Source organism: Mirounga angustirostris, unplaced genomic scaffold (genome assembly GCF_029215605.1).
Source record: "Mirounga angustirostris isolate CCGP_5_RB_7025 unplaced genomic scaffold, mMirAng1.0.hap1 SCAF_5, whole genome shotgun sequence".
In the NCBI taxonomy this organism is placed as follows: domain Eukaryota; kingdom Metazoa; phylum Chordata; class Mammalia; order Carnivora; family Phocidae; genus Mirounga; species Mirounga angustirostris.
Window position 1 is genome coordinate 46,701,408 of NW_026991713.1, and position 25,835 is coordinate 46,727,242.

The following is a 25,835-nucleotide window of genomic DNA, read 5'->3' on the forward strand; positions in this document are numbered from 1 at the left end:
GTAATGAGCACTGGGTGTTATATAAGACTGATGAATCACAGACCTGTACTCCTGAAACAAATAATACATTATATGTTAACTAATTGAATTTAAATTAAAAAATAAATTAAAAAAATTAAAATAAAAGTCTTTGACTTAGAAGTCCCACTCCTAGAAATTTGCCCTAAGGAAATAGTTGGATAGATGTGTTACCATAAACAAACAGGAGGTTAATTACCAGAGAGTTTACAGTACTGATAAATTTGAAATGACCTGAACATTTATCAATAGGAATTTGTTAAATGATTATGGCATATCTACACAATGAGAAGTATGACACCATGAATTAGAATGATATGGCTCTATATTTTTAGACATGGAAAAAGAGATGTTTATAGACTAGTAAGTGGGAAAAGACTTTGTGACCTCTGATTCTACAGAGGAGGGGGACATGTGTGTAGTGCGCGTGTGTGCGTGTGTCCGTGCGTGTGTGTGTGTAAGCATGCACACAGAACAAATCTGAACAGTGCAAATTTTGCAGAAATTATTTTTGAGTAGTGTCAGCTTAATTTTAATCTTTATACTTCTCTGTGCTTTCTGAATTTTCAGGAAAGAGTATGCATTATTATTTCCTTAATTAGAAAAAAATTCACATCAACAAAAATTCTCCAAGAACTAGCTAGTGAGAGCTGGTTATCTTCTTCCTTTAGTTTTAACCCTCTAGTTAAATCTGATACCACTTTCTTTCTTTCTTTTTTTATACCACTTTTTTCTTCATGACATCTGCTGTGCTGGGTCCTCTACCATGGGCTTCTCAGAGGTTGAGGTGTTCAGGTTATTTCCATTTTTTTTTGGAAGCTCTTAGCATACATGTATGTGTTTTTTAAAGGAGAAATAACTAAAGAGGGTTCCAAAATGTGTAGTCTATTAGAACTATTTTCATGTAACAAATTACTGCTTTTATCATCAAGAAAAACATTATATATAATTGTATATAACAAATAGGATTCGTGGGGCAAGTCGGCTTGCACTGCATACAGACCATCCCATAGCATAGCATAGTACGGTGGTGGAGTGCAGGCCTATAATTGGCTTTAAAGTGGTATCGTGAAGTCCCTCCTCTTCCAACTCTATCTGGCTGTATACATCTTTGGAGATAATATCAGAAATCAAAATATCCAAAATCAAAATTTGAGGCCCTTTGGGAATGTGTGCCTGGAGTCATGGGGCCCTCCTGATACCGTTGTAAGGGGCTCTGTCTCTGTCCCAAGCTAGACTAGCTCAGTACAACGGCGTACTCCGTTCTACCCAGCCCACATTTCCCTCAGTCTGGCTTTTCCAGGCTGTACTCTGAGTCTCTGGGCTTAGAGCTCCCAAAATAGAGTCTAGGTGCTCCTCAGGCTATTTCAACCCAACAGCTTTTACACCGGAGAGTCTGGCCCTCTGAGAAGCCTGGCTGCCTGGTGCAGTACGGAGAGGGCCCGACAGAACACCGCCATGCTGTGGCTTCTCTGTGGCCTGGAGAACCAAAGTTCTGGAAATAGTGATTCAGGGACTGTGGCAGGACAACAACGTCCATGATGGACAACTACAGTGCTAGGGCTGGACGAAGGAATGTTAGACACCTGTCTGTGTCCAGGAAACTCCAGATACAGCCCAAGAACCATAGCTGCACTAACGTGACATCAAGATCCAGACTACAGGTGGGAGTCACGTCAACATCTCTCTATGACGGGGAGACTGGGCCTTGCCCAGATGCCACATCTGAATGACTGAGCAGGCTAGGCTTCCGCATCTTCAGCAAGACAGAGATGGCTCATTCACACAGTGACTTCCTGGAGCAGAACCAGCTGAGCCAGCTGCCGTGATGCTTCCTGGGCCAAATTCCTCTGTAAGCGGCACAGAAGCGTTCACGGGTAACTCAGAGTCCTCAAGCGGCTTCCACGGTGAAAACTGAGCAAGGGGGACCATCACAGAAGAAGAAACAAATTTAAAACACATCAAAGTCTCTCTGCAAGCTGTACGACCTACAGGTGCCATCAGGAATGGACACAACAGACAGACAAGTCTGGCAAGTGGTGCCACAGGGCAGATGCTCTGAAAAACATGTTGTTTTAAAGATTTTATTTATTCATTTGTGAGAGAGGGAGAGAGAGAGAGCACAGCAGGGGGAGCGGCAGGCAGAGGGAGAAGCAGGCTCTCCGCGGAGCAGGGAGCCCGACGTGGGGCTCGATCCCAGGACCCTGGGATCATGACCTGAGCCGAAGGCAGATGCTTAACCGACTGAGCCACCCAGGCGTCCGTGAAAAACATTTTTTGTTTGCTTTTGAATCTTCTATTCAGTGACATCAATAGTCCATCAAGCCCTCTCCCTTATTTGACTTATAAATTAATTTATGTAATAAGCTCTATTATTACACAAATTAATTTCCATTTATCTCCACACCCCCCATGCTGCTTTCATTAGAGGCAGTCATTTTAATGTATTTAGTGTGGATATTTTAATTGCAAGCATTTTTGCAAAACATGCAATGTTTTCTGTTCATGGATTTTTAACTTACATGAATGGTTACATTAAGCATCTCATTCTGTTTTCCGGCTTTTCCACTAGACTTGAGTGTGGCTGTGTGTTGCTAGATTCCATATTGCTGTATGTATATCTAATTCATTGTTCCTGGCTACTGCCTAAGGTGCCAATCCTGTGCCTCCACAACACGTTACCCGTTTGCTTTCCAGTGATGGACAGACACCCACAAATAATGTTGCAGTTAACATCATTGCATATGTCTTCCCATAGACCTGTGTGAGAATATCCCTGGGACATATACCCAGGAACTATATTGTTGGAACACGAGATGTGTGTATACTTCATTTGACTAAATTCTGCAAGATTGCTTGCCAGAATGGTTGTACCAATCTGTATGTGCATTAGCATTCTGTGAAAACCCCTCTGTCTCCACATCCCCAGGGGAGAGATCATTTTCAAGAAGTAGGTCACAATATGGAGCCCTTCCCTTTTAGACTATGGACCTTTTCTGTCTTTCTCCCAGGCTGGATGTCTGAGCTCACAGCACCCTAGGAGCTCCTGGGAATCGGTACTGAGAATGCCCATTGCTAGTGCTTCCCGGAAAAAAGATGAATTCATGTGCCTATTGCAAGTCAGTCATTCAACAAATGTTTATTGAGTGCCTACTATGTGCAAAGCTCCATTAACTAATGGAGAAAATCTCGTGTGGTTTAGAAATTAATGGGGAAGAATGGGATTGATTTAAATTCTTTTTTTTTTTTAAGATTTTATCTATTAATTATTTGTCAGAGAGAGAGAGAGGGCACAAGCAGGGGGAGTGGCAGGCAGAGGGAGAAGTAGGCTCCCGCCTTCCAAGGAGTCCAATGGGGGACTCGATCCCAGGATCTCGGGGAACATGAATGGTATGGATTTAAATTCTTCCAAATAAATAACCATAAGCACACAAGGTTATAAATGCTAATTTCAGGATGCTGTGGGGAACCTTACCTAAACAAGAATGAAAGCATCACAGGGACAGGGAGTTTCAATACTGTACTCCGAAGACTGCCTGACATCAGGCACTTGGCTCTTGTAAATATTTGCTGAATGAATGACTAAATGAAAGAGGATCAGTGTTTAGGGCGGGCCTCCCTACGAACATGGCGCTCAAACTAAGCCTTGGAAGATGAGCAGGGGTTAGTCAGGACGATGTGATGGTGGTGGTGCCGCTGGTGGGGGTACCAGGAGCTCCCCTGGGTAAGGAGTTGGAGATGGGTGCATAATGTCAGCAACACCTAAACCTGTCTGTGCAAATACCGTCACCCGCTGCCACAGGCACGGTGCCCCGGAATGCCGATCCCTCTTCTCAATAAAGCTGTTGGGACCGAGGTCAGACGTGTGAGGCAGAGCCATAAACAGTAATGGAAAATCCGATAGCCACGAGCAGAAGACAATGTTTCTATAGCATGAATTGGGGAAAAAATGTTTTTTTGCAGTATAGGAAAAAGAGAACAAGTTTAAAATCAGACCCCTGAATTTGAATCCTCCTGCCCTATCTCTTAGCATCTAAGTAAACATGTACAAGTGACCTCACTTCCTTAAGCTTCCTCATGAGCAAAAAATAGGAAGGATGATACCAACTTTATAGGGTTTTTGAGAAAATTAACTGAGATATGTTATATCTCTAAGACACTATATAATAATATTTATGTTAATGATAGTAGCTGGTGTTGAACACTTATTTGCTAAGCACTTTACTTAAATTTTTGCTTCTACCCCTAGTACCTATTTCGGAGGGTTCTGTGCACACATAAGCACTTAGCGCCTGGTACAAAAAGCCCTCAAAAAAATGTTAGCTATTATCTAACATAAATAGTATAAATATTCCTATCTTACAGATGAAGGAATCGGGGCTTAGAGAGTTAAATAACTTACCTGAATTCACATATCTATAAGTGGCAGAAACGAGATCAAACGATCTCAGCCTCTGTGCTTTGTACCTGGCACCCAGCGGTCCTCCAAATACATGTTAGCCTCTCTTCCCAGCCATCTCCTGGCCTCCTGTTTTCCTCTCTTGAGGAGTAGTTAGCAATGAGGAGCCCCATAAAGGCCTTCAAGGGTGGACAGAACTATTAGTACAGGGCATCTAAGTATTCCTCCGTATGCACATACACAGAACTTATAGGTATTTCTGTCGAATGTGGAAGGCAGGCCATAAATATTGTAACTGGCCCTAAACAGACACAACAGAATGTGCTAGCTTACTCCTGGGCACTCTGAACCTTCTTGACAAATATCAGTGGATTTTGTAAGCCTTGTTTAACACTGGAGGTAATTTAAATTAAGAGATACTGAGTCACTTCTTCATTTTCCCTTGAAAAAATCAGAGCATTCTAGTATGGTGCCTGATAATTACTACCTATTTCATTTCTGAAGGAATCCAAATTGGGCAGAATCTAGGTCGCAGAATTCCAGATAGTCGCTTGAATTTTCTTTTAAACAAAATAAACCCAAGGCATGAAGAAGCTCAAGTATTCCAGAGAGAGGATAAATCATTTGAAAGAGACATATGGGAGCCTGAAGAATTCTTTTCTCTCCCTCTCTCTCTCTCTCTGTGTAACTTATTTTCCAAGAAAGATTTCACTCAGATGGAATAATCTGTTTCCTGAGAGAGTCCAGGAATTCTCCTGGGGTCTCTTGAGGCTCTCGTTGAAGGTACAGTGATTAACTCAGTCCAGATGAAGAACCAAATGTTTTCTATTCATTCTTCCCAGGCTCCCTTCTCGTTCTCTCCCCTTCCTCTAGCTCTTTGAGTTTTTAACCCTGTGATCTCTTCCTAGCACATGCATCTTCAGAGAGTGTACTAACCAGAGATGGAAATGATTTATTTTAAGATGGTCTAGATATCTTGGGCTTTCAGCCAGCCACGAAAAGGACTTCTGACAGCGTGGAAACATGCAGACCCAGGGAAGAAAATCCTCATACACAGTATGGAGTGGTTCCTGACCAGATTTGTGGAGACTTCACCCACGCTCTCAGAAAGGAGCTCAGACTTCTGTTAGAGGAAAATTGCTGAAATCACACACACACACACACACGGAGTAGGAGAAAGGAAGATGGAGGGAAAAAATGGGGATGATTTAGATCAGGTGCAGTTCATATTCATGGTATACTAGGCAGAACTTAAGGGAATAACATGATGAATGAAAATCTAAAATAAAATTTTTAAACCTTGAAAAAAATACAGAATCTATTTTTCAGGATGAGTATAAAAACTATAGAAATTGTGTTTTATCATATTATATTTCCAACTGGAGATGATTACATAGAACAACTTGTGAAATGAATCCTTTCCATCTCTGGTTAGGATACTCCTTTTTCTCCTGAATTGGAGCTCCACAATGAGATGTGTGTGTGTGTGTGTGTGTGTGTGTGTGTGTTGAATTACTATCTACATAAATGGATACTACGTGTCATATTGATTTTCTGGTAATTCAACACTAATTCCAGGCAAAGCACCCTGGGAAATTCCAGACTTATGAATGCTTTTCTGGAAGGGCACAATCAAGATGTGTAGAAATCCAACTGTATTTCAAACAATTCCTGGATTCTTTTTAAAAGTAGGAAACAGAATTCCTGCATTGGTTTTTCTCCTCTTTAAGCAAATGCCTTTCATTAAATTGCTAGTATTTTAAGAATTTGACCTAATCCTCAAAATACTTCAGTAGGGAATGTGACAAGTGTTACCACTACAATTCTCCAGAGATTAAAGAGAATGCACTTAACAGGCCAATGGTACAAGTGAACATAAATGCCAAATTTCATGACTCATAGGATAGTGAAAAGTCCATGACACATGATCATTTCCTTGCCTCTAGAAATCAGGAATAAACTGTGCTTCACTTAACTTTAAAACAAGTTTTCTTTAATGAAAATAAAAGAAAGCTGTTCTGTTAGATTCTTTTTCACGCAGCACCAAATCATTCAGTCAATTTAGTGAAGAGAAAAGGGAGACAATCTAATTCAGCTGGCATTAAATAAGGAAAAATAACCCAAAGTTGGGTCATTTAGCTGCAAAGAGAGAGATGCTTCCTCCACCTGAATAGTCTCCTTTTCCCTGCTGTCATTCCTCCAATTTCATGCACTTTATTTCAGGTCATTTGAGCTCAAGCCAATGGTAGCACTACTATCACTCCTACTACTAGAAAACAGGAATAATGAACATGAGCACGTGCCCCTCTAGGCTCTTTGCCTATAGAAATGGATACTATTATCCATTCCCATTCTACAGATGAGGAAACTGGCTTAAAGAGTGTTGAGTAAATTGCCCAATGTATTGAGTATTGAGTAAATTGCACGCCAGTGAAAATGGAAGAGCAGGGTCCAAACCGAGGGCTTTGCAAAGTTGAAATCTTCACGAAGGGCTCAAAAGTTGACCATTTGCTAACCTTCCCTATGATTAAACAGTTCACTGAGGTGTGACCCCTCCCACGCTCATCTGCATTTCAGTAAGGACTGGATTAAAATGGAAACTCTATCAGGGTAGGGAATTGGTCTATTTTTATCCCTGGTGCTTAGCAGGTGGGGTAGATGATCCATGATCAAAGTTGGCTTCATGGGCAGTGGCATGGGGCCCCCACTCAGAAGGACTCCACACTTGGTGTTAATGCTCTGTAGTCACCATCTTGAAATTCTTGGTGATCCTATCTTTGAATCTGTGTTTTGTAGATGGAGTCTGTTGGGACAGTGGAGCATGGGCAGGACACTTTAAGCCTCTGCTCACATGTGGTCCCACTTCCCACCACCTCTGTGCCTCCTGCCTCTCTGGGTTCTTGGCTGCCCACTCCCCACCTATAGTGCTCTGGGTGGCAAGCAAGGTAGGTGGTCTGGGTAGGGGGATTGTGACTCTGGCTGGGGTCTGGGCATGGATGCCAAAAGGTTGAAGAGGGGTACCTGTGCCCAGCAGCATCTCCCCAAAGGGCATGGCAGCAGCTGTGCCACCTTGGACGGGTAGCTCCACGAGTGCATTTAGTGGGCGACTCCACCGCGGCAAGCCTTTCACTCACACCTGATGTAGGAGCCAAGTGCATCCTGGTGCGAAGGCTGCAGTGCCTTTGGAGGACTTGCTGGTCCCCAATATATCAGGTGCAGTGCTACACAGTGAGTCCAGAATGGGGCCCGAGGTGCCTACAGAGATCACATTTCCCCAGGCGCATCCCTGTACCCAAGGGAGCATGACATTAAATAGCAAAATTAAATTAAATCAGATGAGTTTAAATGCAATTAACAATATTAAATACACATTGAATAAAACACCATGACAGATCAGGAGAGAAACCACAAAAGAAAAAGGTTAATATTTTAGTATCATTTTTTAACAATTATTTTATTTTTAAAGATTTATTTATATTAGAGAGAGAGAGTGAGAGGAGGAGCAGAGGAAGAGAGAGAGAGAAGCAAACTCCCCACTGAGCATGGACACTGATGCAGGGCTCCACTAGGGGCTCCATTTTCGAGACCCTGAGACCATGACCTGAGCCGAAATCAAGAGTCGGAGGCTGAACTCACTGAGCCACCCAGGTGCCCCTGGTATTTTAGTATCTTTAATCATATTTTCCCCTGCTTTTTGAATGGAGACCATACATTTTCATTTTGCAAAGGGCCTCACAAATTATATAGCTGATCCTGTCAATAATTATGTATTAAGTTAATAGTTTGGACTCTTGGAAATCAAAACTTTTAGGTCTCGAAGGAATAAAGCACGAAGATCCAGAAACAGCATCTTGGACTGGAAGGTTTTCCTTCAGGTGATATTCCCCAGGAACAACAGATGAGAAACATACACCCAAGAACTTCTTGACAATCAGAGCTAGAATGGGCCATCTACAGACATCTAAGTGAAATCTCTCACATGGTAACTGTGGCTTCCATAGGCAAATTGACCAGTAGACATTTATTATTTAGCCAATAAGGTCTTTAGGAGTCAATATGATTGCTTTTTGGCATGTCATTTTCTAGCTTGGACCCACTTCCTGTGTTGCCCTATTATCTCACATTTGGTGGCTTCTCATAAATTCTCACACTCGTGCATATGAAGCCTGGCCCCTAGAACACTTGTGTGTTTTATTCCTATTTCCAGTATCACATTTAGGAGGATCCGTCATGCTTTCTTTTAGGGCTGTAATTCTATGAATCTGATACCAAAAAGAGTTCACAAATCCCATGAGGTATCCGAGGGAAGTATTTATTATGGGGTGTGATATTTTTATATTCCCCTCTTCCCTACTGGACTATGGACTTTATTTAAGGACACATGTATTAGTCATGGTAGTCTAACTCCTGAAACAAATAAGCCTCAACTCTCACAGTGGCTTAAAATAATAAGGGTAGGTTTGTTGCCCTCATGTCTGGTCCAATGGGAGTTAGTTGGGGTTGATTTACTTCACACAGTCATTCAGGGTCCCAGGTTCTTCCATCCTGTGATTTCCTCAGCTGCTACGTCCTCTGAATCTTCTACTGGTTCATTAGCATTTGGCTGATAGATGAGGAAAAATACAGCCCATTAGGGGATTGTGAGAGATTTTTAGGGGTCAGGCCAGGAAGTGATATATATCACTCCCACCCACATTCTACTGGCCTAGACTGTCACCTGGCCCTACTTAACCTCGGGGAAGGTTGCCAGGCCTTAGGGATTTCCCTTCTAGTGAAGTCCTTTCTGAAAATTCAGATACAGGGAATGGTCAGCTAACGGTCTGTTTTTGAGCCTGTCATCTACATTTGAACCTTGCCCTACCCTAAGTTTAAATCCCCCTCTGCAATTTTACTAGCTGTATAACCTTAGGCAACTTATTTAATCTTCTCTTAGCCTATTTTCATCTAGCTGTGCGCCTAGAACAAGAAGGAAATAGATTTCACTGGGATTGTTTTTGTTGTTACGGTAAGGATTGCATGGTGTTTTCTTTATATATATGATGGCTGGCACTAGGAAGGATTCAAAAAATATTTTCCAAATGAAGGAATAAATGAAGTGGGCTCACTAGGATGGGGCGGACTCTGGGAGCAAAAGGAAAATTCTGATCTGGGTAGATTTAAAATGAGAGGAGGAGTGTTATTTAGAGAAAAAAGAATTCAAGGGGTTGACTGGAATTATTGGTTTGTTGTTTGTCCTCTGATCCAGTGACTAAGTAGCTAATGTCATGTTCAAACTCAATCTTCTCTCCCCCATTTACTCTTCTTCTTTTAGTGAATTGATTTTTTCCCTATTAGATTCCTTTCTTCTCATATTTGTCCATTCTCCAAAGACTGTGCCAAAGGTCTTCCAAATTCTGATCCTGCTCTTTCTGTGGTGTCATCAATTGCCTTAAAAACACCCTGCAAGACATTAGTGGCTCAGCAGAGCATAATAAACTTCAGCTTGGCTTTAGGACAAAAGAAATGCCACACAGACATAGACTTCAATGACACATCTTCCATAAAATAAGCTGTCCCCTAAGTGGGGAGAATATAAATGCAGCACACATTATTGTAGTAGCAGATCCTCATCTCCACCCACAAACTCGAGTATGCCAGAATTATTCCCTTGGCATTTTCTCATTTCCTTTAAATCAACTTCATTTTTTCCCATCCCACCTGTCTGGTGCAGAGTTTCATTTTAGACATTGTTAGAGGCTGAATCTGCCCAGAATCTGGGTTAGAGCCCAGAACCGGGAGAAGGTCCTTTAATCTCTAGTTTGTCCCAGTTCCTCCTGAGTTCTGCATTGCCCAAACCAGAGTCCAGATGTTCTGGCTTCCCTGACAGGCCTGCGCTCAGTGCCTCAGTGGTCCAGGATCCCAGAAATACCACGTGACCATTCTGTGTGAGGCCTTGTCTATGTGGAGTTATTCAGAGAGTCTAGATTGGAAGTTAATGGTGGAGAAGAATACAATCAATGATTAGTAGCAAGGTTTGGTGTCACTCCCTTGATTACTGCTAATGTCACTGTTACCCAGATTGCTTTTGCAACATCAGTGCAAATGTCAACATAGTGACTATCGATGGGAAGACCTCAGCTGTCTTGCTACGAAGTACTTTTTAGGGAGACAAATTCCATGGCACCTAAGAATCTAAGTTCACACCATGGTAAGGAGTTTGAAAATAAGTTATATATGATGTTAAAGCAAAGAAACCCAAAGCTGAGTAGGATGGGGTAAGCTCAAGCCCAACATATAAGCAACAAACCTAAAGAATCTTTGACCCAATATCCAAACCTGGATTCAATACCCCCACTTGCTTTTCTGCTCTATTTCATTCATCTGTTATAAGAATTATAATTATGTAGTTATATTACATTATTGTTTACTAATCTAATTATAGTTGTCAATCTAAACATGAAAGTAGCAGGAATAGTCTCCGTAAGTTCAGACATTACTTTCTTTACCCACAAAATAAACATGGCCATTTTACAAAGAATTAAACTTGAGTTTCTCAAGGATGTTGTATTCCAATCATTACCAAATATTGTGTAAAAGTCCCACTAAGAAATTAGATTTCACCCCCTGGATCACTTGGAAAGAGTAATAATACCACCTTATGTATGTAGCAAAGCAACTGTACATCAGCCAGTTTGATCATCATCCCAGCTCAGTGTAATAATGATAGAGTAGCTTATTATTAATCCCATTATGCAGAAGGGAACACTGAGAAATTATGTGATTTGCCCATGGTCATATATTTATTAAGTGGAAGAAATGGGACCATAACCCAGGCTATTGTCTAAAAGCCTTCAATCCTTTCTGTTCTCTGTTCATGTACATTTTGGCTCTGTTAAATTATGTTGTTTTTATTTTCCCATTAGCTCAAGAACAACATCCTTAGTAGAACATCTGGATTTAATATTCTTTTACAAACTCTTCAGAGTCTATTCATTTGAATGAAGGGCTTTTGTCAACAGTTAACCCTTCAGACTGCCTCTCAGAAAAGCAAAAGCAAGACAGTACAGATTTTGAACTACATTTTATAGTAACCAGGGAATAGATTTTCCTTTCTAATTCAGTAGAATGAATTATTTACAGTCAAGATAGACCATTGGATCAAACTTTATCTCTTCAAGCACCAGACATTTCCAGAGTCCAGAAAAGAGAAGGGGTCAGTCACTGAGATTGTTTGTTTATGTCATAATCCTGATCAGGCATCATTAGAATAGAGAAGATTTAGGGAGTCCGAGATTCCAACATATTTGCAGGGCGGGCAAAGACCTGAAGTCTGAGCATAGTAGGTAGGCCAAGGGAATATCGGTCTTCTGATGAGAAAGAAGGCAGAGGGGTAACACATGGATTCTAAGGTAGGTCTACAAATAGGCCCTGTTCACAGGGGTGGGACAGCAAGATGGGTAGCACAACAGGAAAAGGGCTCAAGCCAAGATCTCTGTCATGAGCCCCTTATATTCTATTAGGGAAGATATGACATGGGTGTTTGAACCAGGATTACAACCTAAGCAATCCAGCTCCAGAGTCCCCAGGCATTTAATGGCCCAACGCATAATTGGTAAGGGCATTTAGAGAAGTGCCAACTGAGTATTACATGGGAACAGAAGGGGAGAGAGAGACAAGCAGATGCTATTCTGCCTGGATGGAATAAGGAAAACTTCAGAGAATAAGGAAGGCTTCATGGAGAGGTGCATTTGAATGGGCTTGGATATTGGGGAACATTTTGATAGATGGAGAACAGAATATGAATGATGGAAAAAACCCACCTAAGACAGTTTAGGCAAAACAGAAATGTTTTGGCTTACATGCCTGAAAAATCTAGCAATGGTTGTGGCTTCAAGCTCAGTTTGATCAGGGCTCCTAGTAGCATTGTAGGGAAGGAAAAGAAACCTCTTCTCTGTACCCTCCTACCTCCGATGCTCTCTGGCTGGGGCCCTACAAATTAGACTGACAAAAAGCAGATTGACAAGAAAAAAAACCAACACATGCAGCATGCATGTACATAGGAGAAACTCAGTGACAAGTAACTCAAAGTGGTGGTTAGAACTTGGGCTTATATAGCATCTTAACAAAGAAGAATAAATTTGTACAGAAGTGATTAGAAAAAGGAAAAGATTTTAGGCTTCCAAGGGCAGCAAATTGTGGGAAGGTAAATAAACCTATAGGGAAAACTAACAGAGGAAGGTTGGTTTGTGTAGGTCCATCTTGGTGCCAACTTTTTATCTTCTTCGTTGCCATAAGACTTCCACAGGAGAGGACAGTCCTCATTTCTCAGAAGTTTCTACTTTTAGTCAGATGATGGACCCTCCACGAAGGCTTCTTTCTGCATCCATTGATTCTCATTTTCCTCCAACTCAAAATAATCCTTTTGCCAAAGTGGCATATTTTGGGGTGGGGTATTTTGATTTCCTGCAGCATCTTCAGGACCTGGTTTCTCACTCCCTCTAAGCTCTGCTTTTGGCCATGTTGACCTCACACTCAGACAGGCCTTCTCTTCCTGGTAGCAAGATGGCTGTCGTAGTCCAGTGGCAGGCAGACGGTCTCCAGGACTGCATTCTTAACCACGACACCAGACTTCCTCCTGTGTAAAGGAGCTTATACTTTATCCTGAGGAGACAAGTTCTTGTATGGAGGTAAAATCAATTGCCTGTATGTTTCTGTGCCTCAATATCTGAATTTACCTCATACTTGCTCCAGCCTCGAGCTATGTTATCCTCTGTGGCTGTATGGGTAAGTGGGGACTGAACCTGTTTGACCAGGAATCAATCTGCAAATGGTTCACCAACTCAGAATGCTTTCAGAATCCCATCCCCCAAGAGGAAACACATTTAGAGCCATTTAGCAGGAAACCAAAGGACCTGTCACTGAATTCTGGAGGTCTTGGAGTAGGAAAGCAAACCAAGTCATCAACACTTGTGATAAATTTGCAGTCAAAACAAAAGAACCAATTGCTTGAGAATGGAGTTTGATGAGTTGAAGTTAGACTTTGTGAATTTAGACTTGTTGAGTTAAAAAAACAAACAAACAAATACCTATGTATGGCCGGACTCTGCAACTAGTTTCTATTTGCTCATTTTGCACATATTGATTACCTAATAAAACCTGATTAGTCCACCCTAAAGATTTTTGATGGCCCTAATTGTTTTTCTCCAGATGCGTAGCAGTTTCTATCTCATCTACAGAGAGGAACACCAATCTACCAAATTTTCTCACTTAACAAACAGGGAGTCACTTAAATGCGTAAGAACTCTGCCAAGGGCAAAGACACACCTCCAGCCTCCAGCAAACCAAGGAGGGCAGAATGACTGGTCACTACGGAACCACAGTGAAAAGTGACTTGGAGGCTTACTTCAGAATTTCAGCACAAGCTTCCCTTCTTACTGTAAGAGAAGTCTGTCATCCAGCACTATATGATGAATTCCTTTAAACAATAACCAAAGAGAGTCCAGGGCCCAGCTCCTGAGCAAACAGTTTTCTCCCTCCTCTAATGGTTAGAATTGGAATTTATTTGTAATCCTGGCGGTTTCAGAATCTCTGCCACCTCGGTGCCACAGAGTTTCAGGGAGATTGGAGGCTGCTGGTTCTAGACTTGTGAAACCTGGATTTGATTCCCAGCTCCACCACTTACCATCTGTGTAAACATGGCAAATACTTTACCTCTCTAAACCTGTTTACCCCAATATAAAATGGACATTATAAGAGTACCCAGTTTATGGGGTATTGTGTGAGGGCATATTAAATAATATGATGCAGACAATAATATGCTGTTCAAAATATGCCACTTTGGCATAAAGATTATTTTGAACTAAAGGCAATTGAGAAATGACACAAAACAAAGCTTGCTCCCTTCCCTTTGCCTGCTTCAAAGCAGAGGGTAAATTTCCTTTTGTGCTGGTGTCCCCCCTGAGCCCCGCTCTAGTGCCAGGAGGGGCAGAATGACTTAATCACCCGAGACAACGCTAGACTCTTATCAGCCCAGTGATGGCACCCTAAAGGAATCTGCATTACAAACCTTACTAAAATGAACAACCCTTATCTTCCATTCGTTTCCTGTATATATTTTAACTTCCCACAAACTCAAATTCTTTTTTCTTTGGTCATGTCATATCTCCACATTTATCACACTTCGTTAAAACGGTCTAGAAGCCTTACGGTCTGACTCCCTCTTTGGAATTATCACTTCATTTCTGTGAGACAACCCCCCCCCCCCCCGCATATTCATATGAAATAACCCTTTTCTCCTGCCAATCTGTCTCTTATCAGTTTATTTTTCAGGGCTTCAGCCACTGAACGTAAGAGGGTAAATGAAAACTGTTTCTTTTCTCCCCAACAAATATCACAGATCAGAAGGTTCGCTTATATCCTAGCATGGTACATACTCAGTTAATGCTGATGGTTTCTTCATGCTCAAGAAACACAAAACACCACAAGTTACAAACATTATTCTTGTTTCGTTTCTGCCTAATGCCTCTTTGTCCTCCAGGTGGCTCTCCTTTAGCTGCAGCAGCCTGTGAAGCAAATTATTATTATCTTTTTCATACCATCATTCATACTGAACACTTACTGGGAGTTCAGTGTGTGTTGAGCCGCTGGTGTAAGCCAAGCACTATGATCATCCCTGCTTTGCAGATGGGGACTCCGAGGCTCCGAGATGCGAAAGAGCCTGGTTACAAGGCCTCGTGTGGCTCATTATTATGTGACACTACCTCCCCGGGGATGCAGCTGAAGATGGAGTTAAGAAATGATAGAAGAGAAGGTGAAGGAAAAAGATCTTTAGAAATGGTCACTTGTTAAACAGTGCCTTGCACTTGGCCGGTCCTTCGATATTTGCTCAATGAATGATTGACCAGAAATAAAATTAAATGAACAGCCACGGAGGCCGGTCTTCCTCTTGCCCACAGTGCTTCAGCCATTTCGATTTCATCCCACCCGAACTTTGTAAAGATAGATTCCCCATCCATTTACCTTTAAGGCCTCCTCTATCCGGTCATCACATCACAGCGCTCTGTGTGTCACATTATGTCTTATGTTTTTCTCTCCCTCCTCCCCCCATATAATGTAGATGACAGACCAGCTGGCTGAGTAGATTAAAATCCACTTCTGCCCCTCTCTTAATGCAGCTCTGCGGCTTTGTTCTATTAGCAAGACCGGATGGAGTGTTTGTGAAACAGCAGTGAAATCTCTTGGAACAAAATGAGATCACTCTTGCAATGGTTCTGCCCCAAAGCATATTTATAAGCAAGTAAGTTCCACGTCATTCCTTTCCAATTCTCTTTTCCATCAACCAAGCACGGAGCTCTGGAAGATTAGATTATTTTAAAACTATCTGAATGTCATTGGCTGACACCAGGTGCTAATTTCTCTGGGCCAAATTGTTCACGTTCAGTCAGATTAAGGACTTCCATTAGCAGTTAAATGAAGTCTTCTCTGTCCTTGACCCTGTAATTAAGACAGATGAGGCTGTGACCCCAGACTGCATTTCTACATAGCTCAGAATTCAGTCCAATTGCCTGAGGAACCGCTATAAATATTAATAGAAAATCCCAAAGTTTCTTCTAGTTCTCTAGAGAGTGATTTCAAACAAGATATGGCTTTGCTTATGGTCCACAGGCCTGAGTCAGATCCTCCTTAGGCCACAATTTGGCAGATTACATTCTAGTAAGAAGTATTGTAGTTTTAGCCAGCTGAGATAGAGGGATCATCTGATGAAGTAATATGGTCACTCCTGAATGTCCTCAGAGTGGGAAAAGGACAGTCACATGGGCACTATCTCCCTTAGAACTGGGCAGGTAGGTCCCCCACGCTAGGCCCTTCCTCTGGCAAAACTCTCTCAACATAGCGAGGAGACATGTCCACCCTGCAGTCAGCCCCTCACCCCTAGATCACCCTCATGAAATGGCCTATAGCAAGTACCAGATCCTGCCCGGACTTCTGTCTTGGGTCTGTCCTCACAAAGGTAGCCATTGCCCTATGCACACCCCTAGGCCTGCAAGATGGCCAAGGAGTAGCTATTGGGCAGGCAGGAACTGGGGCAGAACTTGGACTTGAGGGCTGAGGGGTCCTCATGGATGCTCACATCGAAGACTAGAGCTGTCAGGGGGCAGAAGAGGGGAATAAGACACAGGCTTGAGTTTTGTACCTTTACCCTGGGCTCTGAAAATGGCGGGAGTAGGCCTGTAGGCAGAAAGGTGTGCAGGGACCCCCTCAAATGTGCAGGTCCATTAATTTGATTTTGAGAGAGCACCAGAACACAGCAGCTCTCTGGTGGTCAGCCTCATGCAAACCCACCTCTCAAGTAAGTGGTCGTACAAACCAAAGACCAGTTCATTTACAAGGAGAACCAAAACGGCCGGGCTGACTGGGATGTTTATGCCAGTTGATCAAATATTTGCTCCCTATAGGAAACTCTACATGGAAAACCTGATTCTAATCAGCTGTGTTCTTGGCAAATGGGGAGTCCGAGGAAGGCCTATGCTTCAGGTTGATATTTTCAGCCATCTGCAGGTTGGGGATACACCTGCTAAGTGGACCCCATGTTTATAATGTCAGCTTCTCCTAAGAACAAAGCTAAACATTCACTGACAATTTTTTGATCTTTGGATCCTCCGTAGACCACAAATTCTCTCTCTACATATATTAATGACGATGACTAGTTAAACATTTCTTATTCTTTTACACATGATTTGAATGCACGTCTAGACTTTGCTTTTCCTGCTTGGAATTCATGCCTTTTAAAATGAAAGTTTCAGAAAGAAAAATCTCAATTCATGTTGTACTAGACTAAATACCAGTGACGAGCCTGGGAGAAAGTTCAGGAGTCTCCACTGGCCATGAGAAGACTGACTGCTCTACAAATCTCTTCAGTGATTCCTATCCCTCGCAGGGACATTAACAGGGGAACTGAAACAGAGAAATTCTGTTTTTATTAAAATGACTTACCAGCATTTTTCTTTTCACGTCCTTGGCTTATGATCTCCAGTAACTTACACTGGTTATTATAAATATGTTTTTCTACATCCTGGGTTTGAAAGCAAAAATGCAACAGGGATGGTTTTTGAGCTTCCTGTCATCTCTTCCCTACCAGTTCCTCCATTCATTATTGCCTTTCCTATTTCTTTTTCTTTTTTTTTTTTCCCCATCATGATTACTCTTTAATTCCTGTCACTCATTTCCCCCATCCCTCCACCCACTTCTCCCTGGGAACCATCCGTCTGTTCTCTATAGTAAAGAGTCTATTTCTTGGTTTCTCTCTCTCCTTGGGAAAAAGGCTTTAAAAGAATCAGAAAGAATTAAGTGAAAACCCAGAGAGGATCAATGCGCGTGCACACGTCGCTGCGTGCTCGGTCCTTCTGAGGATGTGTGCAGGTGCGTGATGGCTGTGTGTGGTTGCGTGGGTTTGGGTCCCTTTGCGCTCGGGCCCAGGGGTCAGCACAGAGGCTGGATCGCAACCGCAGGCACCTGCTTATCTTTTCTCAGCAGTGACGCGGGAAGGAGGAAGAGGAAGACACATTCATAAGGGGCCTGATGGTAAAACACGGGGTGAGAGATTCCAGGTTTCGTAAACCAAATAATCCATTTCGGAATGAAATCGATGTTTAGGCTGTCCAGACGCCCATGTCATATTTATGAAGAGAACAGAAAACCCTCAGTGATTCTAACCCCATTCCTTGACTTGGTATCCACATCCACATTATAGTAAGATTTTATAGCAGGTGGCATCTAAAGGTCTCAGAAAAGCCTTTCTAGACGATGCCATACTCACGATTGCCTCTCGCCTTTATTTATGTTGTTCTCTCTCCTCCATCTCTAAATCCTACTTAGGAATCTTAGGCCAGGGCGGGGCCTCACATTTTGCTGCTCAGTGAGGTCCGGCAGAAGCCAGAGGGAACGGATCTAGATAAACTCGCTGCCTGGGGAGGTGCTGTTCGTGGAAACATCTATTGACCACAAGGCTGGTGAATGCTGGTCATCGGCCTAACTAAGTAAGGGAAGCGTGTGCCTGGTGGAAAACGTCCCAGCTGCTGTGGGAAACAGAGCCCAGGAAACAGCAACAATAAACATTTACAGAAAAGAGAATCACACCTCTAAGCTCCCCAATGAAGGACATTTGCATTCAGAATAATGAAAACAGAACATAAACTGTTTTTTGGTAGAAACGTATTGCAGGATGAAGCGGAAGGTAGTTGAGCTAAATCTTCATCTACTGTAATGTCTAAAATTGATGAACAGTAGCAGCATAAGCATATTCTTTAGAAACATGGGCCTCGTTCAAGAACAAAAAGCTTGAAAGAGCAGAAATTCCATGCTGCTGGAGAGCGAAATGGATGTGTATGAGAGAACTATATCCTCAACAGTGAGCTCATGGGTCCCATTCAACTCCTGAAACCATGTGCATGTATTACTCTGATAAAATAACATTTAAAAAATGGAATTTTGTCCACTTCCATAACTCAATGCATTGGAAAGTCAGTATGACTAATTCCTCATTCCCTGTGTAAAGACAAAAGATCACAGCTTCTCCCATTTTGCGCATTCCTCAGTTTGGAACCGTTTATCCTGAGCAATCCAAAAACACTGTAACTGGAGCAGTGAATTCCCCTGGGCTAGCCTGTCTAAGAAGGTCTATTTTCAACATTTCTGGGTTTTCTGCACACACAGGCTTCACATGCAGGAGCTCTCGTTGAAGGAAGAATCATTTGATGACATTGAAATACTTTGCAATGAGACAAACATTTGCAATCATTTTTAGGGGAATGTACCCCTTACATTGCCACCGATGAGCATAAATTTGCATTCTTTTTTTTTTTTAAGATTTTATTTATTTATTTGAGAGAGAGAGAATGAGAGAGCACATGAGAGGGGGGAGGGTCAGAGGGAGAAGCAGGCTCCCTGCTGAGCAGGGATCCCGATGCGGGACTCGATCCCGGGACTCCAGGATCGTGACCTGAGCCGAAGGCAGTCGCTTAACCAACTGAGCCACCCAGGTGCCCCCATAAATTTGCATTCTGAATGAAGAGGAAAACAAAGTAGTGAAATGTTAGGCAAGTCTTTGTTTGTAAAGATGGGGACTAGTCCCCTGGGAGTTTGTACGATTCCTCTCGTGAAGTCATTTGTACTTCTTCATTGTTTATTTGCACATACCTGGCTTCACACAAGCAAGAAAAGGTTTTTACTACTTCTGCTTCTCCCTTAGTTATACACCAGATGCCTTACCTGAAACTTGAAGACTGGGGCGAGGCTGCCCCAAATAAAAGTACCAAAGCTCAGAGCCAGAGAGTTCTCTGGGCACAAAGGCTTTGCAGTAAAGAGCTGTCTAATGGGGCAGGAGGGTCAGCAGCAGACCGACGCCCCTGCCCCACAGCCCAGGCTAACCGGGTTCCCTACCGTCCTCGGTCATGGAGATGCCAACAACACTCACTTCAGCCAGGTAAACGGTCTCCAGTCTCCGGCTGGGGCTGGACACGGGTGCCTGGGGAGAGCCATCCCAAGCCCCGGACGGCAAGAGCGCCCCTGACTTGCATGCCAGGCCCCCCGCCAGCCAGTTCTGCAGCAACTGTGCCTCAGCTCAGGGCTCCTTGCCTTCAGTCCACACTCCAGGGCCTTCCAGACCAAGAAGACAAATGAAGAAAGAAGATAGTTTGGGGATTACTGCTACCCAGGCCACCTATGGAACTGTTCGGAATATCAAAAACCTGTTGAAAACCCAAAGTGGCAGTGAGTGCGGTGAACATCATACTAGAATAGAAATCAGCAGGACTCTAGCCATCAACTAGTTAATGTCTGCTCCAGAGCAAAAGCTTCATCCTAATTTGTTAATGAAAGTTGAAATCACTTAAGCTTTTTGGGCCTCTTTGGCTCTATATTAAAAACAAGGAGGTTGATGCGATGCGTAATAATAAACTCACATTTACTGAGTACTTACTATGTGCCGGTCACAGTTGTGAATTAGATATTTTAGTTGTCACAAAAACCATAATCTCTCCTTTTATAAGATACAAGGAAATCAAAGCACAGGAAGGTTAAATAACCTACTCATTTGGAAAGAGACAGAACTTCGATTCAAAACTCCCAAGCCCCTGCGTTTACCCATTTCGCTTTTGTCAACTTCTAGTGTATACTATTCTCGTTCTGTTGTTTTTATCAGTTGGAAGATGTTTAATCTCTCATTCCAATGCTATATATTTGACTTCTCATAGATCAGTCTTCTATGTACCCATCAATCCTTGAGCCTCCAAACATCACTGAAAAGCCTATATTTATAATTCAGATATGAGAAGCCAGGGTTTTGTACCCATCTGTGGATAAAGTATGGAGAGGGACAGTATGTCAGATGAAAAATCGCCAACCGAAACATGCTAGCAAGCCCCATCAGGAGCGGATGTAACAAGATTCGGGGACTAGGAACACACAGCCGTGTGCTCTAGAACCATCCCTGAAAGGGCAAAGTCCTGGCATGGCACGTGGTGAGGCACGACACGTGGAGGGGAGCTGTAGTCACGCGGGCGGGAACATCCGGATTCCGATGCCTGCATATAGGTCCTCCTGTTGCCCAGCATAGGCGAGCCTGTCTTCCTCACTGACCCTACCTCGACTTCTGTGAAATAGGGGTGTGTCAAGTGCCTCACAGGCCTGGCCTAAGAATTGAGTGGGATGCAGAAAGGATGAATACCTACCATTTGCATCGACATGGACAGAACTGGAGGGGATTATGCTAAGTGAAGTAAGTCAAGCAGAGAAGGCCAATTATCATATGGTTTCACCCATATGTGGAACATAACGAATAGTGCGAAGGGCCACAGGGGAAGGGAGGGAAAACTGAATGGGAAGAAATCAGAGAGGAAGATGAACCATGAGAGACTCTGGACTCCGGGAAACAAACTGAGGGTTACAGAAGGGAGGGGGGTGGGGGGATAGGGTAGCCAGGTGATGGGTATTAGGGAGGGCCCATGTTGTGTTGTGATGAGCACTGGGTGTTATAACCAACTAATGAATCATTGAACACTACATCAAAAACTAATGATGTACTATATGTTGGCCAATTGAATTTAAATTTAAAAAAAGGAATTGAATGGGATGACACAGGAAAACACTTGGCAAACTGAAGACTCGCTATTCGGAGAGGATCCCTGGACCAACAGCATCAACATCACGCAGTGGCCTCCCATAGGGCATAGGCTTATCACTCAACCTTGCCCTAGCTATCAGCTGTCTCTCAGACTTTTGTGATTGTCCAAGCAGCCAATTTTATTTTTAATAGCTCGGGGTATTGGAGGGTGTGCCAGGACCAGTCAGTGTCGCAAAGGAGAGAATCTCAATCAGCACCTTAGATTCAGGCTGATTGGAAGTCAGACCCTTCAGGCTTTTAAAGAAAGCAAATATACGCCTTCTGCAAGCATAAAGCATGCTGGCCCTCAGAGCCGGGTGATCTGGAGGTGACCGGTGTCCCCTTGGCTGCAGCCACAAAATCCGGGCTCCAGACCCATGTACAAGCTCGTTTCTGAGATACTGGTGGGCTGTAGCCAGGCAGAGGGAGAGCGCAAAGACGGCGTCCTCGGCCTACATTCCCCGAGAGCTCCTCTGGAGTCTCTAACTGTGTGCCGAACCTGAAACCTCCTCCTAAAACTAAAGCTCCAGGACTAGCAAGTAGGCCTCTCACAGAAAGGCTGTGTTTGTGTTTCAATCTGCTGTCTGTGTAGGGCCCTGGGGTGGTAGCCTGCCAAGAACTGTCTCTCCCATTGTTACAGTCCCTTGGCACCCAGGAACACAAGCACCGCCCCCCCCCGATGATCAAGGGGCATCTCCAAGGCGGTGGCCACAAAAACCAGGGCACCTGATGCAAGAACTGGGGTACCAGACACCTATAAAAGCTCCCCTCCGAGAGATGCTGGCGCTCTGGAGCACGACAGAGGGAGAGCAAGAAGGTAGTGCCCACCCTCCAAGGTCTCAGGAAAGGGTCCCAGCTGGCCTTAAATGTGTGGTGCATTAGAAGCCTGCCCCTCAGGCTGCAGCTAGTTGATCAGCAAACGGGCCTCTTTCCAACACGATTGAGCTCCTCGGTCTGTTGTGTCTTGCTGTGCCTTGGGGGCACTAGCTGACTGCAAACTCTCTCTCTATTGGCTACAGTCCTGTGCCACCTGCGAGCGTAAGCCGCATTGGCCACCAGAGCTAGGCAACAGAGAGGTATGTGTCCCCTGGGAGCAGCCACGAAAATCAGGGCACCAGAGAAGGGTATAAGCTCTTCTCTGCAACATTCAGGGGGAGCCGGGGCGACGCAGAGGGAGAGGGCAAAGATTCTGTTCACCAGCCTCTGTTCCCCGAAGAGCCCCTTTGATGCCTCTAAGTGTGCCAAACCAGAAGCCTGCTTCTCAGGCCAAAGCTCCCCGAAAAGCAAACGTGCCTTTCTGAGACAGACTGGGGTGTGTTTCAGTCTGCTGTCTGCGTAGTGCCCTAGGTGTGGGAGTCTGCCAAGAACTGCCTCTCCAATTGTTACAGCCCCCTGGGGCCAGCAACACAAGCCCCCCGCCCCCCACCCCCGCCTCCAGATCCAGGCAATCAAGGGACATCTCCTAAGTGGCAGCCACAGAAACCAGGTCGCCAGACATAAAAATCAAGGCACCAGACCTGTGTAGAAGCTCCCCTCTGTGAGATACGGGCACTTGCGTGTGGCCGGGGGAGAGCATGAAGATGGCGCCTACTGGCTGCAGTGAGGCAGAGAGGGAGTACAAAGACAGGACTCACTGAAAAAAAGGTTTTAAAAATGGGGAAAAAAAAGAAAAAGTAAAGCGTGAAATTTTTAAAAAAGATAGTGATTGCAGTGATTGCTGGTATTAGCAAGGAAGAGGGAGAGCATGGAAGATGGCCCCTACCAGGTGGAATATAGCGATGGCACCCAAAGGAAAGGAAACAAACAACCAAACAAATAAACGATGGCTCCTGTTGGCTTTAGCAAGGTGGAGGAAAAACAGGAAGATGGGATCCAACAGTTTCTCTCCCTGGAGGGTATCCCTGCAGGCCCCTGCCACTTAAGCACAATACTTTAAAATTAGGAAATGAGCTTCTTTCACATAAAGTTTGGGGACTTTTCAGAGGACTGCTTCTGTACTGGCCGTGGATCAGGTGAGTCGACACACAGTCCCTTGAAGAGACTCAGTTTGCCATAGCCCCACGGGTCTGGTGGATAGGTGCCCTGATGGTCTTCAAAGCTAGATATTTTGGGGTTCGTCTCTCAGGTGCTGATCTTAAAAGTTGGGGTGCCAGATGTGGAGTATGAACCCTTTGCTTCTTGGGGAGAAGCCCCAGGTTTTGAGTTCCCAACCGAGAGTGGGTTGCCATCTTGAACCAGAACCCCATACTGAATACTTTAAGCTGAAGGAGTTGGAGAAACAGCAAAATGGACCCCCTTCCCATAGCTCTTCTCTTCGGAAACAGGTCATAAAACCCCCATTCGAGAGACGTCCAACTTGTACCTAGAGGAAGGGAGTGTTCTTATCTCTGAAGACAAAGTGACACCACCAAGAAGAATCTGAACAAACAGGTCTTGCTCAATTTCCCCCAGTTTACTACACTTACCTCATACTTTCTGACCTATCATATTTTTACATGACTGGCCACTTCCCAGCAAATGTAGCATAAAAAGACTCAGGTTTATCTGTTTCTTCAGGTCTTCATTTCCTTATGAAGGCTCCCAGGTCCTGTAAAATTTATACTAAATAAATTTGTGTGCTTCTCTCCTATTAATCTGCCTTTGTCAGTTTAATTTTGAGACCCAGCCAGGAACCCTGAGTGGCTTGAAGAAAACATTTTACTACCTTACTCTAGCTTAACTCTAATTTATGTGCATAGACAGACACACACACACACACACACACCATTGTTCCTTCTTTTTACCACTCATATCATTTTCTCCATCTTCCAGTCCCCTGGTCAAAAATTTATCACATGAACACATAAATTTATTAACCTGTCAAAGCGTCAGAATGGAAATGGAATGGTGCCATTCGTAAATCACTATTTAAAAAAAAAAAATTCTTTGCATTTCAAAAGTGATTTAAATAGATGTCCTAAATTTGGTTAGTTTAAAAAACAGTCTGTTCCAGAAAGTCTGTGACTAAGACATGAATAAAAAAATTAAAACACATTAAAGAAGTATTAGTGTACAGACTTAAATAATTGTGCATTGTTCTAAAACTTAAAAGGTCAGAGATCTTTGGGTCAGGGGAGAGAAAATTTCTCAATTGGAGAATATCCCAGTTGGGTTTATGTATTTCTCAGGAGCAGTGCTATTCTCAATTTTTTATTTGTTTGGTTTTGCTCTTGCCACAAAGGAAAAACGGAAGCTAGCCTACTGGAAGGGCCAGGAGACTCCCGCCTTGAGAAGTTAGCTGCCAAGCACCAATTCTCAGGGGTAACTGGCACAGAGTTTCCTGGGAGGACTTGGTCATCAGGATCCTCCAGCGCCCAGGAGCGAAGGAGCTAAGGTGGGGGATACATTTGCCTCTCTAAAAAGGCTCCATAGGAGTTGGTTGGACTCTGCCTCAGAGATCGGATTAAACAAAGCACTATTTGGTAACAGTAGAAAGTCTGTCCAAAAAGTGCCCCTACATTTGCATGTATTTATTTACATTTTGTTCTAAAATCTCCATGCACTTAGGATTCAAGCACATCTGACTATGGGGTGAGTCTCCAGGGTCCTTTAAATGGCAGAGGCGGCAGGCGGCGCCCGCGGTACCAGCGTGCCAGAGGCCGGTGGGCAGGAGCGGCCGCACCCGCCGCAGCCACTTGGGGCATTTTTGGTCACTCTCAGTGGGGGAGCCACTAAATTTGGCAGTGACCAGAGACCACTCCCCAAAGAGCCACAAAAGAGAAACGGGAATGGCACCTGTCCCATCACAGCGAAGGACCAGGACCGCTATTGCGCGTGGATGACATTCCCCGGGGACACTGAGGACCAGGATGAGGCGGGGGGGGGGGGGGGAGGGGGCTGCGTCCTGCAGGCAGGTCACATCAGGGACCAAGAAGCACAACTTTGCGATTGTATTGACGAACTCTTCCTTCCCTCCCCTCCCCTCTGCCCCAAGACTGGTGGGATACGGGACACAAAGGCGAGAGCAGAGGAGTCTAAGGTGGTGGAAGCACGAGCTGTACATCTGAGATTGAGCCCCCAGATGGGGCACTTCGTAACAAGACACGCTACGGGGCTCGCGGCTTTTGCTACTCACACTTAGAAAGAATGAAATTCTCAGCCGCCTCAGCTCCTGCCCGAAGCCCCGCCGGCGCCGCGGGCCCGGGGCCCACCGATCCCCAAGGGCGGCCGCGCGGGAACGTTCGCTCGCTTCTTCATTCGTGGACAGCGCGCACGCCTCGAGATCCGTGGTTCGGCCTTGCT

The 25,835-nt window shown here is 44.0% G+C and overlaps 1 protein-coding gene across 16 annotated transcripts in view; it reads left to right on the forward strand.

Moving 5' to 3' along the window:
• Positions 1-25,521, forward strand: part of LOC129045780 (uncharacterized) — a 202,396-nt gene extending 176,875 nt beyond the window's left edge. For 5 of the 16 annotated variants that reach the window (XR_010411443.1, XR_010411442.1, XR_010411444.1 and 2 more), the window contains 3 exons: positions 7,214-13,083; positions 15,571-15,692; positions 23,879-25,521. Coding sequence is in view for 2 of the 16 variants with exons in the window: in XM_064590894.1 (XP_064446964.1) it covers positions 7,214-7,362; positions 15,080-15,206; positions 15,571-15,647 (353 nt within the window). In the remaining 14 variants the exon portion in view is untranslated. Of the gene's footprint in view, positions 1-7,213; positions 13,084-15,079; positions 15,207-15,570; positions 15,697-23,878 lie in introns of those variants that run through there. The other 11 variants (XR_010411449.1, XR_010411447.1, XR_010411450.1 and 8 more) reach the window with 4 other exon arrangements.
• Positions 25,522-25,835: the final 314 nt, after the last annotated feature.